At 43.7% G+C, this 21,299-nt stretch overlaps 1 protein-coding gene across 1 annotated transcript in view; it reads right to left on the bottom strand.

Moving 5' to 3' along the window:
* Positions 1-21,299, bottom strand: part of ACACA (acetyl-CoA carboxylase alpha) — a 132,338-nt gene that overhangs the window by 87,936 nt on the left and 23,103 nt on the right. The window contains 19 exon segments of the mRNA XM_074596010.1: positions 91-204; positions 1,769-1,882; positions 6,397-6,521; positions 7,724-7,812; positions 8,157-8,257; positions 8,848-9,036; positions 9,559-9,705; positions 10,608-10,742; positions 12,082-12,232; positions 12,961-13,106; positions 14,277-14,358; positions 15,262-15,365; positions 15,896-16,046; positions 16,846-17,009; positions 17,310-17,471; positions 19,794-19,964; positions 20,503-20,712; positions 21,224-21,276; positions 21,279-21,297. Of these exon segments, the coding sequence (XP_074452111.1) occupies positions 91-204; positions 1,769-1,882; positions 6,397-6,521; positions 7,724-7,812; positions 8,157-8,257; positions 8,848-9,036; positions 9,559-9,705; positions 10,608-10,742; positions 12,082-12,232; positions 12,961-13,106; positions 14,277-14,358; positions 15,262-15,365; positions 15,896-16,046; positions 16,846-17,009; positions 17,310-17,471; positions 19,794-19,964; positions 20,503-20,712; positions 21,224-21,276; positions 21,279-21,297 (2,427 nt within the window).

A 21,299-nucleotide genomic window follows, 5' to 3' on the forward strand; every position in this document is an offset into this window, starting at 1 on the left:
GGACCTTGGGACCACAGGTGAGACTTAATACAGAAACATTAAATCAGTGAGAAGAAAGCAGGGAACGAAGGAGAGAAGTTTGGTAGATACCTGCAGGTTCTCAATGCAGAACTGGTGTCCGTACATGTCAATGGCAGACAGGAAGATGGACTCCACCTGGTTGTGACGCAGCTCATAGGATGGCAAATGGGAAGCAATGAGAACCTGGTAAACAGCAAACACAAGGAGTGTCAGTGAAAGGAGCTCTGCTGGGCCATCGGCAGGAGGCTGCTACCTCCAAGGCAGCAATAGTTTGCTCCATCCCAGAAGAGGCGTCTGGTTTCTCCTGTGAATTCTGTGGCACCTGGGTGATGCTGCAAACTCTCTCCCCTCCCCAGCCTCATTTGTGTATCTGCTCGGTTTGTATTATTGGCAATTCCCCATGGAGAAAAGGAACAGCTTCAATCAAGTTCCATCAGTGCATGTGATTTAGCACTGCAGAGCTGCTAGTCCTGGGGATTGCCTGACCGGCTGTTAATTGGAAAGCAGATCTGGCAGGCAGCAGCTGTGGGGAGGCCAGCAACAGAGACCGCCTTTCACAGCTTCCAAGCAGAGGAAGCAAGAGACACTGGTGCCAGGTATTAAATGCCCAACATGAAGGATATGGAGACAGGAAGGGGAAGCAGCTTGCAGGGGAAAATGAAGTGAAAGAGCAACATAAAGACATACACAAGGACTGCAGCACCATCCCCAGCATGCTGCTGAGAGGTTCAATAACTGAATGGTTCAAGGACAAAAATACAATCCTGAAGGAAACATAAGGTCACTGAGCAGCTTCAAACGCCCCATTCATTTTCAACAGTCAAGCTCTGAAATAAAAGGAGAGAACCCCAAAGTGTCAGCTTTCCTGCTGAAGACTTTTAGAATGGAGATAGGGACTGTGGAGTGAGAGGAGTGATCAGACTACAGGGTTAGCATTACTGTGAAACGATTATGCCCTCTCACTCCTTCCTGGCTACAGACTAACTGTTAAAGAGGAAGCTCACAATAACATCCAGGGGGACATCTGGCATTCAAATTATTATCTGTACTAGACTCCTGGAATTGACAGTATCAGAGTTTTCCCAATTATTTTCAAGTTAAAAAGAAATTGACAAAATGCAACTCAAAAGCCAGAAGAAACCCTGTGAAAGGCCAACATAATTCTTTGCAATAATTCCTTAGTAATTTCAAAGAACATTTAGTTCTTGTGTAAATTTCTCTCCCTGTTCTCTGCACACACGGATTCACAGTTGTAAGGCAGCTGATGAACCCCGATAGCGTGTCCTGGCTGTTCACTGTACAGCTGCCCACACGTTCCAGGCAGCCTGTGCTTGTCGGGTTCACAGACTATAAAGGAACCACGGTGACCATGTATTTCAACCTCCTCTGTCACACAAACCATAGGCTACTCTCAATTAACTCCTATTTGAACCAAGCAAAACTTTTTGGAGGAGCAGGGACAAAGGAATGTAATCTTAACTTCAAATTTTACAGTGATTGGGAATCCACTGCAATCTTTGTTAGACTGTCACTATGGTTAATCATTGGTTAATTAGCTTCATTGTTAAAGCATTGCTCACAGTAATCTACTCTTCACATTTGCATAGTAATCAAAATAAACATCAAGAGATATAGACTTTCCAAAAGAGCGAGCGCCAAGCGGGAGCCGTCCGTATTGATCTGCTCAGCCATGGCGCAGTCTGTCTCTAGCAGGGCTCAGCTTGGATTGCTGAACACGCGCCCTCACCTGCCGTGCTCGCAGGGCCACTTTAGCGTTGGTTGTCTTGCTGAGCTGGGTCAGCTCTGTCAGAATATTAATCAGCTCATCTGTCAAGGTGGGGTCACGGCCACATAGCTGGTCCTAAAAATAAAGAGAACTGAAAATGTTTAGAACAGAGGAAAACCATCTTCCGACCTCCTTACAAAGGAGTTTAAACCTGAAATACACACACACACACGCACGCGTTCGGATGCTGGACCACATCACCTCTAGAGGTCCCTGTCCAATTTATTCTGCAATTCTGTGCTGACAAGGGTACAAGTGTAGGAGTGTTAGGCTTTCAGTAATTTTACACATATGAATAAAGCTACAGAGGAAAGAAGCAACTGGCACCATCACCCATTTTCTTATTTCTAGCCTGTGTTCTGGGGCATCCAAACACATGACAAATACTGACTTCTCAAAGAGACTCATGTAAAACATTCTCCCATTACCCAGATTCAGCGTTGCACCAGAATTCCCCCCTAGCAGCAATGCAAAAATTCAGAGACCATTTAACTGTAGTGAAATGCCTTGTGTAGCATGCAAAGATTAGCAAACTTTCATCGTGAAAGGTGACCAAACAGAAAGAGTTCAACTGCCAGGAGAACCTCCTGAAGTCCACTTAAAAAAACCCCACAACTCCACAACCACAGTCCAACCACATGCTTTGTACAGCTTCAGCAACACCAGAAGAAAAAGATCCTGTCATTCCTCTAACGAGGCTAAGCAAAGCTAACTAAAACCATAAATAATATAATGTGTTTCCTGCCACAGTACAGGGCTGACTCCGTATCTTCTAATCAGAGAATCGTGGTTCTGAGGAAGTTCACTAGCTTACTTTCCTGTCTAAATTGACTGGATAAAACAATAAAACTGAACGGCTTAATTTTCAGTGTCAATGCTGTTTCAAAACTCTTTTGGATTCAGCCATTCAAAAAAAACACAAACAGTAAAGACTTTAATCTGTTTTGTTTTCTGAAGAGAGGAGATGCGCTCTCATGCACACTTTCTTCCAAAAATAATTTCAATTCCCATGAATAATCCCACAGTCTTCAACCACTCACAGTGGCTTGTGAGCCTCTTCCCTCCCACTCCTGAAGCTGGAAACCCTCTAGGAGCCTTCAACGTGTTTCTTCTATCCAGCACTTAACTGCTTTTCTCTTGGCAAATGAATCACAGGAAGAAAATGTGAGATGAAACAGGGATTTGCCACAAGAAGGAGAGCGGTGCCTTCCAGTTTTGAGAGATTTTAAACACATACAGTACAGAAAAGGCCCTTTGAAGATCCAAGAAAGAGAAAGGGGAAAAAGGGAAAACTCTGCACAGCAGGTTAGACTGTTAAGCCTGCCAGGGAAAATAAAGTAAAAAAAAACCCAAAAATACAAAGTAACAGCTCATACTACATGTGATTCCAAAGCTGAATAGCTTTTCCCCGACATTGCTCTTGATCCCTTTCTCCTCAGCCCCACTCAAGCACAATGCCATCTCTAGGAACGACAGCATACATCTCTCGGGGAGAGGGACCCCAGTCAAATCACTCTTATTAAAAACATCTAAGCTACTAACTCGTATTTGATTATCGCTCCCTACTACCAAGACTTGGGCCAGCAAACATTACAAGGATCGTTCCCAAAGAAAGTTCTGTAAATTTATCCACTCCAGGTCACTGTGTGAATTCACAGTGAGTAATTCAAGAACTGCCTTCGTTGTATTTGAAATACAAATTCCTGGGTGTTGTTAACGTTACTGCTCAAGGTAACAAAAATCTGACAGGACACAGGACATCTGCCATGCCACAAGCGATTCTGTCCAGGTAAGGCTGGGATGTGCATACAACAGTCAGTTAAGTACATAAAATGAACATACAACTTCAAGTCACACTATATTTCAACAAATATATGAAGGATGAAGTAGTTCTCATCCTGCCTTAAATGCCTGCTAGCTAAAAAAGGTGAATGATGGCAGCATAACACTATTACTAAAGCCATCCTCAGAGCCCCTTGTTAATAACGGATTCCTAGGGATACATCAATAACAGCAACATAAGCACCAAGATATTTTGACATGACGCTTGCCCTTAGAGGACAAACTCAAGCCATCCCACATACATAGCTTGGCAACCCGTAAGATGCCCCTGCCTTCACCATGATTACACCAAATGTGCCACAGGGCCCCTCAGACACGAAGAGTAATGTGAGTCGGAAGAAGGAGGAACGACGGTCTTTTGGTTAACAGCGTGACCTGACCCTTAGCAGATGGTAATCCCGAGCTCTGCCACAGATGACACTGTGACCAAAGGCACGTCGTCCCTCCTGAGCCCCTGCTACACGCTCGATCCGAGACCCCCCTGCCACACCGCGTTGGTGTGACACAGCTTGCAAGGCCTTGGGCACCGCGCCAGCAGAGGCCATGAAAATGGCACCCGCGGCTAGCTACCTGTCTGTTCTTCCACCACCCGCAGTGCGGTCTCTCCAGGATGTTTTAAGTTCCAGCAAACGGGGATGTCAGCCTTTACTTGAGGTGAAAGAACTGACAGTGGTGGGAAGAATGACCGCCCAGGAAGGAAGAAGGAAAACTCTTCAACGTTTTTCGGCGCTCCCCATCTCCCAGCACACCCCTCAGACGGACATTGTGCCGGCCACCGCGGGGACATAGCAAGGCTCTGCCTCCAAGACAACGGCTGGCACGGAGGTGAAAAACTAGACAAAAAAGTTTCAGCCCCATTTTAGCAAGAAATAATCAGGACGACAAGAATGAAATAAAGCAGGTAGCTGGTGCTGTGCTGGCTTTTGCCTGCACTGATTGGCAAAGGCAGCGAGCAAAGCCTCAAACCAGCTCTCTGACAAGGCCTAACGCCTCCCCGGCACCCCCGTGTAATTACACACTTGAGTGACTGGACTCTGAAGAAAATTGAAGGCCTGAGCTGCGAACAGCTGCCATTTTCTCTCTCCATCACGCCAGCATGATTACTTGAGAAATGAACAGCCCCGGCTCAAAGCTACTCCAGAATTCTCAGAGGAAATATGGCTCCGTGTTCAAATAATGAGATTCTTAAGGCAAGCGTTACTTACAATCACACCACACACCAAAAAGGGAAAGAAAAAAAAAAAAGTGGGAAAAAAGGAGAGCCAGAAAGAAAGAATGCCAGGGTCCTTATATCTTACAAATTAGAATTTAAGAAACCCAATCTCGGCCCAGGACAATTATGACTCTCTTTGTGCTTTTGAGAGTTATTTTGGGAATGGCTACTTTGGACATATTTTTGGCAGTAACAGACGACATTATGTTTGTAGAAAAAAAAAAAAGAAAAGAAAAGGTGAGGGGAAGAGAGAGAGAGAGATAGTATTGTAATTAGCCTCTTAAAAAGCAGGATACCCAACTCTAGTCTGTTGAAAATCATGTCATAGCTAAATTCATCCTGCCCCGAGGAAGGCAGGCATTCATTCTGCTTCAAAGCATTATGTGGGACAAGGATTTCTTGAGGCTTTTTAGGAAACAGGAAAAAAGAGACAGGACCCAATTTTTGTTTTTTAATTATTTTTCCTGGGAATGTAATTTACTAGGAGTTTAACCCATTAGAGTGGGACTGAAGTTAATGAGAACTGAGATTTTTCATGGAGTAGCAAGCCAGAAGAACATGAGAAGGTGATGGCAGTCCCTGGCATAAGGATTCATTTGTTTTTCTAGGGCGGAATCTACATCTGTACAAGAGGAATTGCAACCCCAGGAGATTCCCCAGCCCTTTGCAAACCCCCTGGAGAGCCGCACACCATCCCAAGGGTCAGAGGCCTCATCTGGAGTGACCAGCTTTGTGCTGAGATACTGAGTCCCAGTCAGGTTCCATCATGCAGCCCAGAGCACAGCTGGTCCGAAAGCACTACTGCAGACCTGAGATAAGACTTTCTGAGACTATAACCAGGAAGAAGAGCCACTGCCAAACCTGTAAGACCAAATCATGGCTCATCAAGGAATTGCATGTAAAACCCCTCAAGGGCCTCCATATCGGCTGGCTAATGCCCATTCACGACCAGGAAGTCACCCTCAGTAATGAAGGACCATAAAAATGTTGCTATTACAGAATTATTACCATCAAAAAAAAAACATCTGCTTTTTGTGCTGGTAGCTTATTGCTTTCCTTTTCAAGCAACTCTAATTTGAGTACCATGAGCTATGTAAAGACAGGACCTCTCTGAGACCCCTGAAGATGAAGAAGCAAACTAAACCAAGTGTAAAGTCACAGCCCAGTGCCTGAAAGTTAGCCTCCAGCAGCCTCCCAATGTAAGAGTTAAGTCTGCATTCTTATCTCCCCATAGATGCTCAGAAATCACTTGCATAATTAGCCTTCATCGCACTCTGATAGGCAATCAATGCAGGACAGTGGTGAACCAGAAGGTGCACAGACACCAAGCTGAACAGGATGTTCTGGGTCTCCTCTAACGCATGGTTTACATGCCCTAAGAACACCTGAAGAAACTCCACACTGCTGCCACTGCGTGTGTAGCTAAAAGGCTTGCATCTTTAAGGATGAGAGCTGTCAATTCAGTACCTTTCAGAGCATCAAACATTCAACTACAAGCAGCAGCAAATTTCTAGAGCACCAACAGACAACTTACAATGAGCATTGTAACAAGCAGGTTCTTCTTGGTGACCTGAGCGTGTGAGAAGATGTAGTTCAATACAGCATTCATATCGCTTTTATTCTCTTCCCGAAGGGTAAAAACACACTTGTCATAGTGACCTGCAATCAGAAATGCACATTTTTTTCCAGTTTCCACAACTCTGTCTCAAGGAATACAAGTTACTAGATGTGTCTTTATTTTTCTGTATGTATATTTTGAGAATCTACTTTGCATGGTCCACGCAATCAATTCTGGGAAGGAAGCATTCCTCCTACCACCACCCCCTCAGCTGCAAACTTTAATTTAAACATCCCACTCTCAGTAAACCAGTTCCAATATCAAATACCTCCTTTGTGAGCAATACGAAGAGAGGAATGGTGAGCTCAGTCTTTCATTCAAACGACAACCAAAATAAAATAACAGCAAGAAGACTTGCACCATCCTCTACTACCAGCAATTTGAAGTGGAAATGAATCTGTAGTACCATTAGGCTGGTGCAGGTATTGGAGCAGGACAATAGAAAAGTAGAGCGGAATCTGAACTACCCGTAAGAGCTTGAGCCTCAAAATTAGCTAGTGCTTCATTGCCATCTTGTGCCTGGATACAGCAGTGCAATGCATTTATTACAGTTCTCAGTTTCAGGCTGAGGTTTGTTCTTATGAACAGCAAACATCTTCCTGGTATTTTACAGCAGGTGCAAATATCTCAGTGACTTTTTTTTTAACTACACCTGATTTTCTTACTATAGAATTTAATAAACGGGCAAGATAGAACTAAATAGTGTGGTGAATTTAAACAGTTTTTCTGATTCTAATTTTTCTGCAGGCACTCAGAAATCGGGAAATAAAAATCAAGCTTCTACTATGAAGCTTCTACATGTGGAACACCCAGGTCATACAAAAGTCCTCACTTAGAGGATCATAAACTCATATAGGAGCTATTCTTTTGAAGATTTACAGGGAATAGGAGCATTCCTACACTGAAAAAGAGACTAGAGTCATATTCTGACACATAAACTATGGGTAAGATGGCACAGGATATAAAAGACATATACCAACAGTGGCAAACCAGCAAACAGACAGCTTCGGGGAGGAGTTTGTCATTTGCTTGTCATAAGCATCATGATCACTCTTATCACAAAAACTCAAACTGGACATAAGCTCCTCTACAAAAAACAGGATCTGACTGGTAGACTTCTAAAAAGAAAACCTGTGTAGCTTAGCCTCACCCTCACCCTTTCTTGAAGGGGGTCCATGTGGACCTTCTGGGACCAAACGTGGTTCTTTCAGAAATCAAATCTTTGATGTGCTTAGAGACTCACCATGCTGAAACTGAGTCTCCACCTTCAGATACTGACGGAGCAGATCCATCACCACTGCTTTCATGTGACCCCGAATACCACTCCGGTACCTGCAAAAGCAAGCAAGTCAAACCTAGCACTCAGTGAGACTGGCACAGCCCTGCTTCTGAAGACCTGCAAGTAAGTAACACTCAACATGAGGGGCAGAATAAGCCCATTGCTTACGGAAAGAAGCGTACCCGGTTCTGAAAACCCCAATTGTTCTGTGAATACAAAACCCCTGCCATTACTGTTGTGAGGTAGCATCGTTCATGTTTTGCACCAAAATGTCCTTTTTCTTCTAAAAATACTCAAAACCCTAGACACCAAAAGGCATAACGTACACCAGAAGACAAAAAAAAAATGAGAAAAAAAACCAAAACAGAGTTAGGGCTCACCCCTGAAAATGGCTCACCTCTGTACAAGCTGCACAATGCTCTGAGTGTTCATGAAGAAGACCTCACGCTCTGATTTGCGGTTCAAGGTGGCTGCATGGCTATCCAAGATATTGGCAATCTGAAAGACAGCAAACACATGACAGTCCCCATCTTGGATGGGACCGTCTGGCTGAACAAACAGCAGAGAAGCTGAGAACTTCCAGACAGACCAGACCAGAGCTCCAGCAGACTCTAGCAAAGGCCAAAGGCTTAAACTGCTAAGGAAGTTAATGACCTGCCAATGACATAAAAATCAATGCACAATATCGTATACTGGAAAAATCATCTTCCAACATCTCACTACCTGATCACGCCTCCCTTTTAGTTGCAATCACTCTTTTTTAAGGTTACGCCAGCACTATAAATTGCACTGCAGCATATGTACCAGGCAAAAAGCAAATAAATAAATGCCCACAAGGCCACTGATAAGATTAAACTGCTTCCAAACTGCCTGTTTAAAGCTGTACTGAGCAGGGAACACAAACCCTAAAAGCACAGGTAACGGAGGCAAGCCTTTAAGCTCAAGTGATACAGGTAAGTATCTTTCATCATGAAGATGTCACGTTCAAAAGCACCTTTCAAGTCAAACTAACTTCCAGGTAATTTAAAGGAACTTTCTGCCCCAACACAAACCAATTTTTATTCCTCTATGTAAGTGTGGTTGATCACCTGTTGGCTGGGAAACTGGCAAAGGACTGATGTGATGTTGCTGGCATATTGGGCCATCTCCTTCTTGATGGACTTCTCTACATTGGGTGGGATGCGTCCAGAAACACTTGTCATGATGTCCTGAAGTTCCAGCAGAGGCAGAGACGGATCTCTCAGCGTCTTCATTAGTCGCTCAACCCAGCCTTTCACCTAGAGAGACAAGTTGGTGGAAAGACAAGCATGAAGAAGAGAATAAGCAGCAAGAAGGGAGAAGAGGAAAGGCTTTTCATTGACATTGTCTTCACTACTTTTTATCATGCAGCTGGTCCAGGGAATAAAAGAGAGAACTGGAGTAGATGACAAAGCTGCTGTGCTACCTTACACCAACAGCTGAATCAGATTCATCCACGTTCTTTCCTCCTCCCTCTAGCACTGCTACCACAGCTGGCTACGCATGCAGCTCCCACATACAAGGCTGCAGGCACAGGCAGCGAAGATCAAGCTCAACTCCTTGTCTTTGCCTTGGGTGCCACAGATGGGATGCTCCCATCCTACTCTCTGGTGAGACTGACTAGAAGGAAGTCTAAGAAAGAAAACCAAATCAAGCTGGCCCGAGCAGGGTGGTACTGCCCTGACTCTTGGTCCTCTCGCTGCGACATGCAACTTGGCCAGCCTTACCTTGAACTGAAAGAATATTTATGTTCTCACTCTGAAACAAGAAGTAAACGGTACCTTGTTGCTGAAGTAGGGCTCTGGCAGGCAGTATCCATTCATCACATTGACCAGGTTATCTAGGACATAATGGAAGATGCGATGGAGTTTCTCGCCTCGAAGTGCTGTGCTCTGGATCTGGGGCAAGGCACCCGTGTGCAGTTCAGCCTGTAAACATAGTAAACAGCACAGTGTCACTAACCCTCCTGCATGGCATCAGGCATGGTGGTAACATCCAGTTACCCTCAACTGGAGTCTCAGGTTTAACTTGGAAGAATTCCCAGTTAACTTGGAAGAATGCACTTGGTCGAGAGACAGAAAAGTTATGAGCTCAATCTCCAACAGTTGTGTTGTGTACCCCCACAAAAAAACCTTCCAGCCTCTCTCCCAAATATGTTACTGTTGATCTCATTTTTTAGATCCAAGATGACCAAATATGTGGAAAAGCCAACAGTTTGGTGCTGACAATCACTTTCCACCCCCTGCACAACAACCTCCCACAATTTTCAACTAGCTATTGCTAAAGGAACAATAGATTCTCTTCCACCATCAGCACCTACATCCCAACCTACCATCCATAAATTAATATATCTCTTTGCCTTTCACCTTAAAAAAGATCCTTGTCCTAGAATCTTTTTTGTATTTCCAGATTTGCCACAATTGCTTTCACAGGGCCTGACCCTCTTGGAGTTGGGATATCAACTCCCATCCTCCCAAAGAGGGTCACTTAAAGAAAAATACATGCTAAAAAGAAGTTAAATAAACTTGCACAGGAATAAAGTGTATAGAAAAATCTGGCCAACCTCCAATATCCTGGACAGCCATATACCCACAATAGTACTGAGGTAAGGAGAGAACAAGAATGGTACTTAAGCTTAGCCTGAATCAGAGAAAGAGACAATAATCTCAGTCCTGGTCCTCATCTGAGACAAATAAATGGTAAAGTGACAATTCCAGTACAATGCACAAATCTGAAATTGGCTGAGTACACTGGACTGTCTCGTACCACTCTCAACATCACTCCCCTATTAAAAATACAACAAACACCTGCGCTTCCTGCAACTTCTCACCTGCTGAACCCTGCTGGGATCATCCAGCTGGAGCTTGGCAATCACACAGCCTGGATCCAAGACTGCCCCTGGGCGTTTGACATAATGGATGCAGCCTGATTCTCCTGCTGTTAGCGTCATCACCATTTTCATCACCTGTAGCAAGGAAAACAGGTTACACACTCAGCTTCCATGTTCCCCAAATGGTTCTAGTTTTGTGAGCCAGCAGCCACAAAAATGGCTCTAGTTTTGGGAGCCTACCACAGCCAAACTAACCTGCACGAGCACCTTTTACATTCAGGCTTTCTCAAAAGCACACACATTGTGAATGAAACCCCAAACACTAAAGTGAATGGGTAGAACAAAATATTTGGCCACAAATTAGTGCACCAGGAAGCCATCCTCAGAATGTCACCTGTTCCACACTGCTTGGACCAAGAGGTAGGTCCTCAAGAAGGTCCCACATTCAACACAATGAACAAAGCAGATACAATTTACTGCTGCAGCTGCTGCATTCTGAAGGCTAGAAGTGGGAGAGCCACTCTCAAAAGCTACAGCAACACATTCACTTTTAGCAGAGGGAACCAGGATTACTTTCTAGAAGTCACGGGTCTCAGACCACTCTTCACAAACAGAGATGCTTCCAAAGAACCATGGTTCCATTCAACCATGGAAACTCTTGCCTTCAGAGCAGAAGGGTTGGGTATGGGGGGAGACAGTCTAGTTTTACCATCGCGATACTATACGCCACAACTGTGAACACAGGAACTGAGTAGGTGGCTCCTTCTTAGCCATGGCTCTGTTGCAGTGTAAAAGTACTTACATAAAGTATCTGGATCTCTGGCTTGGTATTCTTCTCCTACACATTGTCCCCAACTGGTTTAATTGCCCCTCTGTCAACACACACCCTCCCCTCCCTCAAGTCTGTTTTGAGCCACGCACTCCTACACAACCTCTCGGGCTTTCCTCACAGCGATGCAGAAATTGTTCCTCCTCCTCCTCTCTAAGAGTTAAGTAACTTCTAAGGGAGAAGGGAGGATTGACACTTATTAACTCATCCCATCAACCTGATAAATGATCAGGTAATCAGAGAAGTCTTCTTCTCAGCTTCTGAGTCTGTGTTAGTACTAAGTAGTGGTCTACAGGTAGGCGGCCTTCTTTACCACAGCCACAAAACAGAGTGCACATGGATCCCACTCTCCCTTGGTGTCACAGCAAGAAGATAACCATGGTCTCACTGCTGAGAGATTTTGCTTATCACTCAGTATACAGTCATTAACACTCACATTTCAGCTGTTAAGTGATTTCTTCCCCACCCTATCACTCTCACTGATGATTCCTCCATTAATCCAGGTTAAAACACAAAATTTGGAAAGGAAATACTGTGAATTATCCCTTACGCTCAATTCCCAGTTCCAAAGCATTCAACTTTTTTCCCCCCAGCTTTCGCCCGGGCAGATTCTGCAGCCAAGTCAGTTCTTTGAGAGTATTTTACCTCTATTTCTGCATAGCACTGGCCTGCAAACACGTGTCCCCCATCCTCCACCACATACTGGATAAGCTTCCCAGCCGAAGGTGAACGCAGAATGGAGGGATCATTCTCCTTTTCAAACACACAAGTCTTGTTACCTATAGTGATGCGATACCTAGGAAAGAATGGGACAAATCACTGCAACAGAATTTCTTGTGACACCAAATTCTTGACACTAAACTGCCCAACCCATGCGAAATCCTCTTGTATACAGAGCAACACTGAAAAGAACAGGGCGCACCCGAGCAGCAGACTGAGAGGTTGAGATTTTACAGCATTTTCCAACCCAGAAAGTCACCCAAACTCTCTTTGTATTCCTGACGAGATTCGTTACGTTTGTCACAGAAAAGAAACCAGCAGAGGGGGCAGTGGTTCACATTCCAGAAGCTGGAGATTTACTGACCTTATGGCCATGATCCCTGCAGGGAATTTTGAGGGAATGCACTGAAATAGTAAATCTTATATCTATTTCTAAGGCAGCTGTGGAGTTTCCAGGATTTTAAAGATTTTCATGTTCTCTTTTTTCGTGGGTTTTTTTTTTTGGGTTTTTTTGTTTGTTTGTTTGTTTGTTTTTTGTTTTTTTATAATCCAAAAGGGCACTTTTAAAGAACCAGCAGAATATGGACTCCACATCGGTACACATTCAGATCTTTCTTCTAACAGTAGCCAAGATCTGTTCTTCAGGTGAAGACAACTTCCCCCTTTAAACTCATCCATAACACATCTAGTAATCTCTTCCTAGGGGAAAATTCCATTCCCAGCTGATCTTTGGGAAGCATAAAGTTACAAGTACACCTAATTTTGGCTTGTATGTAGATGTTAAACACCTTTACAGGTTGCTACCTGTCCACTTCTTCTTTCATGTAGGTAGTATAGCTGCTACCATCGTAAGATAGGAGCAGTCCTCCATCACTCAGGCGGTGCACATCAACTTCCACACACGAGCTGTTCATAATAACCACGTAGGAATTGGGAGACTGTCGGGTCACCTGCAGATCCACAAGAATGGTATGTATCACATGGAATAAACACAACATCGATAGTGCCTTGGTTGCCACAACACACACAGTTTTCCAAGCACTGCAACGGTGGGAATTAAGGGGAACAGAGCCATTTGTTCTCATGTTGGTTGGAAAAAACAGTGTAAAAAAATTTGGGATCACAAAGCCAAGAATTTAGCAGTCAAGAGATGTCAGAAGTAATGCTATCCATGAATTTTGATTTAATCCTCTCACAGTTATGTGTTAATTGTACAGGTTTGATTACGCAATCATATACCATTTCTTCATCCTGATCTATGTACAAGTCACAGTCGTGTACTACAATTGCATAATGAATGAGATAATTTGGGAAAAAAAAAAAAGAGATTGCCTCACAGAGAAAGCAGCTAAGGCTCTCCCTGGATAAAAGGATCGTATCTCAGTCTCTGCCACAGAGTTCCTATTTGAAGCTGGGTAAATCACTTAAAGTGCACTTTAGCTGCTATTCGGTGCCTCTCTACTTCTCGTCAAAGGGGTGCCAAGACAAAACCATGGAGGTGCAGGGGTACAGAATACTTAAACCTGCAAAAAACAGTATATGGCAATGTCCTTAAAAACTTCACCATAATAAATTCGCCCGAGGAAGCTAATTAAGATTGCACAGGCAATCTTAAATCTAGTATTTCCTAACTTTTGTATGCTTGGTTTCACAACCTTTAAACAGTATTTCTTCCATTGTTTTTTGCACACTGCAAAGAAAAAGCAACACTAAAAGGAAAAATTGCTACAAATCCTGTCATGCTGATGAAACTGGCCTCAAATACCCAATAGAGTAGATCTACATATTCAGAAACATCAGTTGAAAGTTTTGGTGAACGAACAAGCAGTAGTCTGCCTAGAACAAACTATTCTTCACCCTATGTAGAGCATTTCTTGCTCTGAAAGGTTAAAATGTTTACAGAGATACACAGAGATACTGCAATGGAAAGACGTGACAGGGTGTTATCATAAGGGAGATTCTACAGATTTCTTAACTCCACTAAAGCAGAGAAAATACACCCTGCACAGATTTAATTCCAATAATTACGCATATTATAAAGATTAAGCCAGAGCAGCAAACAAACAGACATTTCCAACTAAAAGTGGCAAGCTGATGGGTTTCCACACTGTGCATCGTACCTTCAGCACATATTTCCGTCCTTCATAGATGAGTTCCACATCCACAGTGTTTAGCAGAGTATGAGCAGGTAGGACTTGCCCCCTTGAAAGAGAAGGACAAACCAAAATTAGTCCTTCAGAAGCCACAAAATGGCTAGCAGGGGCCAAAGCAGGTTCAAAGAGGCATGCAAGAATTTGGAAAACACCAGCAGAGATGGGAGTAGGCTTTTAAGGCATCTCTTCTAAGAAGAGACACATCTCAATTTGACAAAGCCAGCCCATCTCTCTCCAGCCACGCACGCCAGCTTTACTCTCCTTTCCACACACCCACTGTTGCCTTAGAGAAGAGTCTGCAAAAGGAACATCACAGCCTGAATTACAGAATGCGTAGCATGACGTAACATAGGGATAAAGCAGCTTTTCCCCCTGCAGCTCTGTTTACGTACACACTCACCAACGGGACACTGAGGGGAAGAACCCTGTTAAGAGCGGACCTGCCTGGATCACACCAGGTTTAGCCTGACAGGGTGTTATGACTAGTTTCCCTCCACTGCCTGCTCTACTTTAAAGCCAGCAGGAGCAGAGAGGTTTTTCTAAGTACTAGTGGGAAACATTCAATTTGGAAAATTATGTAAAATGTGGAAAATTAAATCAATCCTCAAAATAGGAGGAAGACAATATCTGGTGATTCAACATTCTCTAATGTTGTCCTAGCAGCACACAGAGAAAGAACTTCGTATTTCTGAGCCATTTCTTGGAGCTTTTGCCAAAACTGCCAGAAACCAAACCAATCTGTGCAAGAAGCAGGTGATATTTTGGAGAGATGCACAGATATCTGCCAGTTTTCTTAGGCCAGTAGATAAACAGCTTCCTGGGGCCAGAGAACAGTCAGCACATAACAAGCTCTGTGCATGTCTGGACTGCATTGTACTTGAACAAAACTTGTAAATCAAAACTAATTACTATCTGCTTATCAGCTATCTACCAGATCAGTTTGCAATTTTACCTTTCTAGAGAGTGCAGGAAGTTCGAGACACTGTTTCGGAAGCTCACATCAGCCACATGCAGAGCTCCACACACCACTCCCAGCATGGTATCGGGCCTTTCAGCCTGGAAAGAAAGGGTACATAACACCATTACATCTCCTCTGGCTTCAGTTCATTCCAGACACCCACTTGAAGAATCAACAGTCTCAGCTCTATTATTGGTTCACTGCCAACCCCTCTTTAAAATTAAGTTGGTGTAGCATCCATGTAAATACTATATAGAAGCTATTACCTCTGTAACTCCTTAAAAGGACCCCCCATTTTTTTTCCTTCCTGGATCAAATCTTGAGGCTCCACCTACATCGCCACTATCATTTGTCCCAAACTGCAAACTAAAATACCAGCCTTAATTTACATGTACACGAAGATGTTTTTCTGGCCAACTTTAAGACCACCTTTCCCTGACACAAATGACCTGGGATTTTGATATAAATAAGAATTAATACCAGTGAAAACGTTTATTGATAAAGTGGCAAGTGGACGTTAACCACTCCTAAATCCTTGTCCTCTTGCAACCAGCACGCACCAAGCTTGCCCCCCACCCCCTTCCCCTCCTCACTCCCATTTGTAGTCCTGTGAAGCCAGAAGCCGCACCTGAACTTTCTCAGCAATAAGCCGATCCAACCAGCCAGTGTCAATGCGGTTCTGCTGAAAGCTTTCTGTTTCCAACAGTTTAATCAAGTACTCAACAGTGGTTCGGAAATCCCCTCGGATGGACAGCTCCTTCAAAGCCACTACCATGTTTCTGAAAGAGAAAAGAATACCTATTATCTATCCCATACTAGCAGTAATGTGCAAGCTGGTAACTCGAGATAGCTCCCCACGAGCTGCCTGGAAAAAACAGTCTGAAGGTTAATAGCAGAAGAGTATGTGCACTGGAGCAAGATCCTTTATGACATGTTTGGGAATGAAAGAATATTGATTTTCTTCAACCTGCTGCTGGTGTGAACAAAAGCAGCTCAGCCAACACCAGCTACGAGATCACGAGTTCCCACTGTTATCATCATCTGGGCACTTACCACGTGTCAGAGGTACACGTAAGACAGACAAGACGTGGTCTCCATCTCACCCAGAATGGAACAGGGGAAAGGCCATGGATGAAAAAAAGCATGGATGACAAGTCGGAGAGTGACACCACAAAAGGACACTCAATGGTTTATAAACCATTAAAAGGCACTGGCATGGCAAGTTATCAATGTTTTTCCTGTTAGAAGCCTGCCATCAGAATGTCTTCAAAGAGGGACTTCAACACAACTGTAGCTATATCATAGCCCAGCAGCAGGTACACAAGGCAGGAATGAAACAGAAAGGAAAAAAATAAAGAGAAGTAAGCAAAAAGTGTAGAAATGTAGGTGCAACACAGTGGAATTGCAAAGCAAGACAGGATGAGAAGCCTGACCATGATGTGGAAAACAAAGTAAAGAGAGGGAAACTTCTCTTAGAACTCCTAGAAGCAAGGAATTTTGTTTTATCCATGGCACTTTGGATCAAAGAGGACCAAAACAAGCAGTTTCCAAGGTTCTACCTCTATTCTGACTACTTACGAAATAGCTTCTTCACGATTTTCTCCCCAAGAGAAGCAGTGACCAAATTGAGAATCAGCAAATTCATGAAGCCCTCCTGCTGCAGCAACACTGAAATAGCCCCAGACATTCTTATTGCTGCGGAAATTCAGTTCCTGAACGGTACCAGAACTGGGCTTAAACCCCTGTAAAGACAGACAGACATTGCTATACATCCTAAAGAAAAAGTATATAATCCAGAATTAGGGAAGTAATTAGAGTTCTGAAGGCCAGAGCACCTCTTTGTGCTGCAACATGATATATACACAAATAAGTTTAGGCTGTGTCTAACCAGAGTCTACAAAATCATCAGCTAAGTTAGACAAGGGAAGAATCTTTTAAATTCGCTGCCAAACTTTTCAGGATCAGCAGCAGGGATTGAACCCAGGTGTAAAGCCTACAGTTATCAGAGTGTGATCAGTAACTAAAGAATTTAAAACACTCACCTCATCAGGATTCTCACTGGTGATACGTGCAGCGATGACATGGCCGCGTGGACAGGGCACATGGGCTGAATTCTCAAAATCAATAGCTCCATCTCCCCATGGAGAAACACCATACATCACTCGGATATCTTTGATCCTGTGGAGGGGAATCCCCATGGCAATCTAGGGATAAAAAAACCCTATTATTAATAATAATAACAATAATAAAGAAAGCACCACCAAGTAAGTTTCTCTCCCCTCAGAGAGTACCTACTCCTAGAAGAATTAATTCCACCAATTCTCTGTAGAAGCTGATGCTGCAGTTCTGGTACAGCAAATATGCACGGCTGATTTCTGATGTGAGCCTTCTCCATTGACACATCTTGGAACATTCGTATTTCTGAGGACAGCTGAGCTCAGTGTAATATCCACCTTAAGCCCTTCAGCCAGTATTTTCCATTGACTGATTAAAAGGTTCCAGAGAAAGCTGGCCAGTGCTAGGTCAGCTGAGGATGGGCATGCGTTAGGCCTGTTAAAAATATACTAAGGTCCCGGCGAGGCAGAAGGCCCCTAATTGGTTCTAGCAACCTGTGGAATTTTGCAACTATAAACTGTGGATAAAGCAACCTGCAGAACTGTCTGCTGGCTGTATCCTGGTGGAGTAAAGTCCCACTTGTTCTGTTCATTAGCTGGGATTTTTTTTTACAGCTACGGTTCAAAAAGGCTGAGCTTTAGCTTAACCATTTATTTCAGCTGTCTATTAGCCAGACACCAACAGACAAAAGACCAAACTGGTTACAATATCAACATGCCATTCTATGAAATTATATCTAGCATCAGCAATAAGAACAGCGCCCAAACAACGAGGAAAGCATCAGACCAGTTACAAAACTCTCGATGTCTGGCAAATACAGACATAGAGCTACGGGAATCACCCCCTGAGAGAAGGCTCAGGCCAAAACCAAACAGCCTCCTGACAAAATGAAGATGATCCTGCTCCTGAGCAATCCACAAGACATTACAGTTCAAGCATTTGTTTCCTCTACTATCTATGCAGTAACTTCAAAATGCTAACAGGAGGGAAATGAAAGAAACTAGAAAGAAAGCAAGAGGGTAAGAATGGCAGGGCTGAGAAAATGGAAGTAGAAAAGCACCTAGAGTCGTTAATGTGGTGTAAGGCAAAGACGGAGAGGACTGCGGCATTCATCCACCAGTGGAGAAGATAGGGGCTAAGAAGAGGGAGACAGCATGGCAGCACCCAGGGAGTTCGGTGGGGATGCACAAGGGACAGATGAGCCACAGCACATGCAACAAACGCCTTCTGCAGGATCTGTGAAGGAGTCCCTCATTACTTTGCGGATAAGAACAACAAAAGGCTACTGGTTCGTGTAAGCCATAACTGTCACTCACTGTGATGACTTCCCCTTGAAAAAGCAATAAATCAAGACAAATTCTTGGTCACTTTGCCACATCTATTCACGTATCTAGTTATCAGGCACGAATCCTGTTTTGTAGGAAGGTTAAAGAGCAGGGACCTCAGCCAGGAGGAGGAAGCATCTGCTATAAGTGAGGGGCTTGCAGAAATGGAAACAACTGCTCTGGAAGTCAGGAACCACTCATCAAAATCAAAAAGATCCAAGTTACTTTCCTGAACTTCAAACAACTGCTGAGCTTGCTGAAAGACAAAAAAAATCCAATTGTCTGTTCTTTTTTCCCTCCTTTTGTCACCAGTAACTCCAGGAAGAGGCTGGTGTCCCTTGGAGGCAGAGTGGGCGATGCGCTGCTCAAAACTGGCACAGCATTTGATCGCTCCGCTAGCCTCAGAAGCCAACTCGTTTCACAAAATAATTTCAGAGCTTAAAGTCAAAATACTCATAGCTAACACTTGTTGAGACAGGCTTTTTTTATACACAACCTTTCCTTAAATCAGTGTTCCTACCTCTATGTTTTATTCCTCTGTTGCTTCCCTTCACACTCCTTTTAACTGAAGGTCTACCTGAGCAGTCCAGGAGAAACAAGGAGAAAATAACCTCTCTTTGCTTTCCAAATCAGAAAGAGACAAATGGTAGAGCTATAACTTAGTGAAACAGTCATAACAGAAAGGATGCATATGTATATGCTCCAGCCACAGAAGATAAATCCCAAGCTGAGAAAGTACCAAAATGGGCCTTTGAGTTATTGGGTATTTTTGTTGAGGATGAAATGTGGGGGAGTCATATAATAACACCTATCCGCACATGAGGATATAGGCCATATTTAGTAGAGCTCTCTAATACTTTCTCTGTATTCTCTCCTCTATCAGTACCAAGATCTAGTCATCTGCATAACATCAGTATGTGATCCAGTTTTAACACAGAACCCTGGCTGTGACTCAGGCAAGAGTCCGCCCCCCTGTTTTACTAAGGCTTCAGCAGAACTGGTTTTTCATGCTCAGGCTTCTCTAACATACCCCAGCTTGAGCACTTCTGAAAGCTCCAGGAGCCGGGAGCCTGGGCACTGACTCACCTGGAGCTGCGCTGCTGGCAGATTAACATCAGCCACCATCTCTGTGCAGGGGTGCTCCACTTGCAGACGGGGATTCAACTCCAGAAAGTAGAAACTGCCGTCCTGGCTGTACAGGTATTCTACCGTGCCTGCGCTCACATAGCCCACCATTTTGGCAAGCTTCACCGCACACTGGGATACAAGAAAGAAGAGTATTTGATTTCCAGGCCCTACACTCTGGTCATCCACCCCACAAGCTTCAAACTATTTTGCTGGCATTCTGAAACATCCAAAAGCTTGTAACAGGCCGGAAAACTGCTCAAGGAAAAACACATGGCTCAGGAGTTTTGATTTCCAGGTTATTCCATTTACAGTTTACAGAAGGCAGAGTCTGAACCAAATATTTACAATACTCAGCATTAAACAATTCATGCAATTCCTGCAGCTTGCTTTTAATATGACAATATACATTTAAACCATACTTCCCTCCTAGTTTTGGGGTGCACACATTTTCGAAGGGCGCTCTACAGCTGTTTGTCAGCACATGGTGGACTCAGTCAGTTTTGGAAATGTGAGTAGCTGCCCACACTAAGCAGTTTAAGACATGCAGCCCTATATTGCTCCATTAAAAGATTCAACGATACAAAACTCTTGGCGATGTCACCAAAAAAAAGTCTTGCCTGTTTCTGGAGTCTCACAAGGAAAAGAGAACTTGCAGAGCCACTCTCACCTGTTCCATGTGCTCAAACACCACCGAAGTCGCAATAGAAGCAGGTGCTTCCTCAATAATCTTCTGGTGCCTGCGCTGCACAGAGCAATCACGGCCAAAGAGCGAGATGGCGTTGCCATACTGATCCGCCAGGATCTGTACCTCCAAGTGGCGCGACTGTTTGGCTAGTCTCATGACAAAGATTGGAGAGCCTGGGACTTCAGTTTGAACCTACAGCAGAGACAGCATATCAACGGGCAGATCTTTTTTTTTTTTAAACATGTCTTAGTCACAGCCATCCCAAGTTAATTTTTTAAGCAAGGAACATCCATAATATTTTTCCTGGGCCACTTAAGGCTGAAAATACCCTGTGTTCTCTTGTATGTAATTACAGTGCCATTTCCATTCCTCTCAGCTTTCCTAAATAACCCATAAATTAACAAAGGCTCGCGGCCCTCAACATTTTTGAGTTACACTGCAGATGCCCTCCATTACTTGGATTTATTCAGCACCTCCTATCATGTTTGGGCATTTGACAACTATACTGGATATGCAGATATATTGAAATCCCACCAACACTGAGAGCAAAGAAAGCATAAACCCATGATTCAAAGCAGCTGAACAGGCTCTGATACATAATGCAGACTTTTTCAGTTCTTTAACATTTCTGATTCAGTGCTCTCAGAATCACCCAACCTGAACATTTAGAACAAGACAGTACAAAATCAATGGGAAAAGTTACCTGTCTAAATAGATTGGGGAAGTCATCTGCATTGTTAACTTTCCTGATTCCTTTCCTCCTCCTCCTTCAGAAGCCT

This window comes from Larus michahellis, chromosome 7 (assembly GCF_964199755.1).
Source record: "Larus michahellis chromosome 7, bLarMic1.1, whole genome shotgun sequence".
In the NCBI taxonomy this organism is placed as follows: Eukaryota; Metazoa; Chordata; class Aves; order Charadriiformes; family Laridae; genus Larus; species Larus michahellis.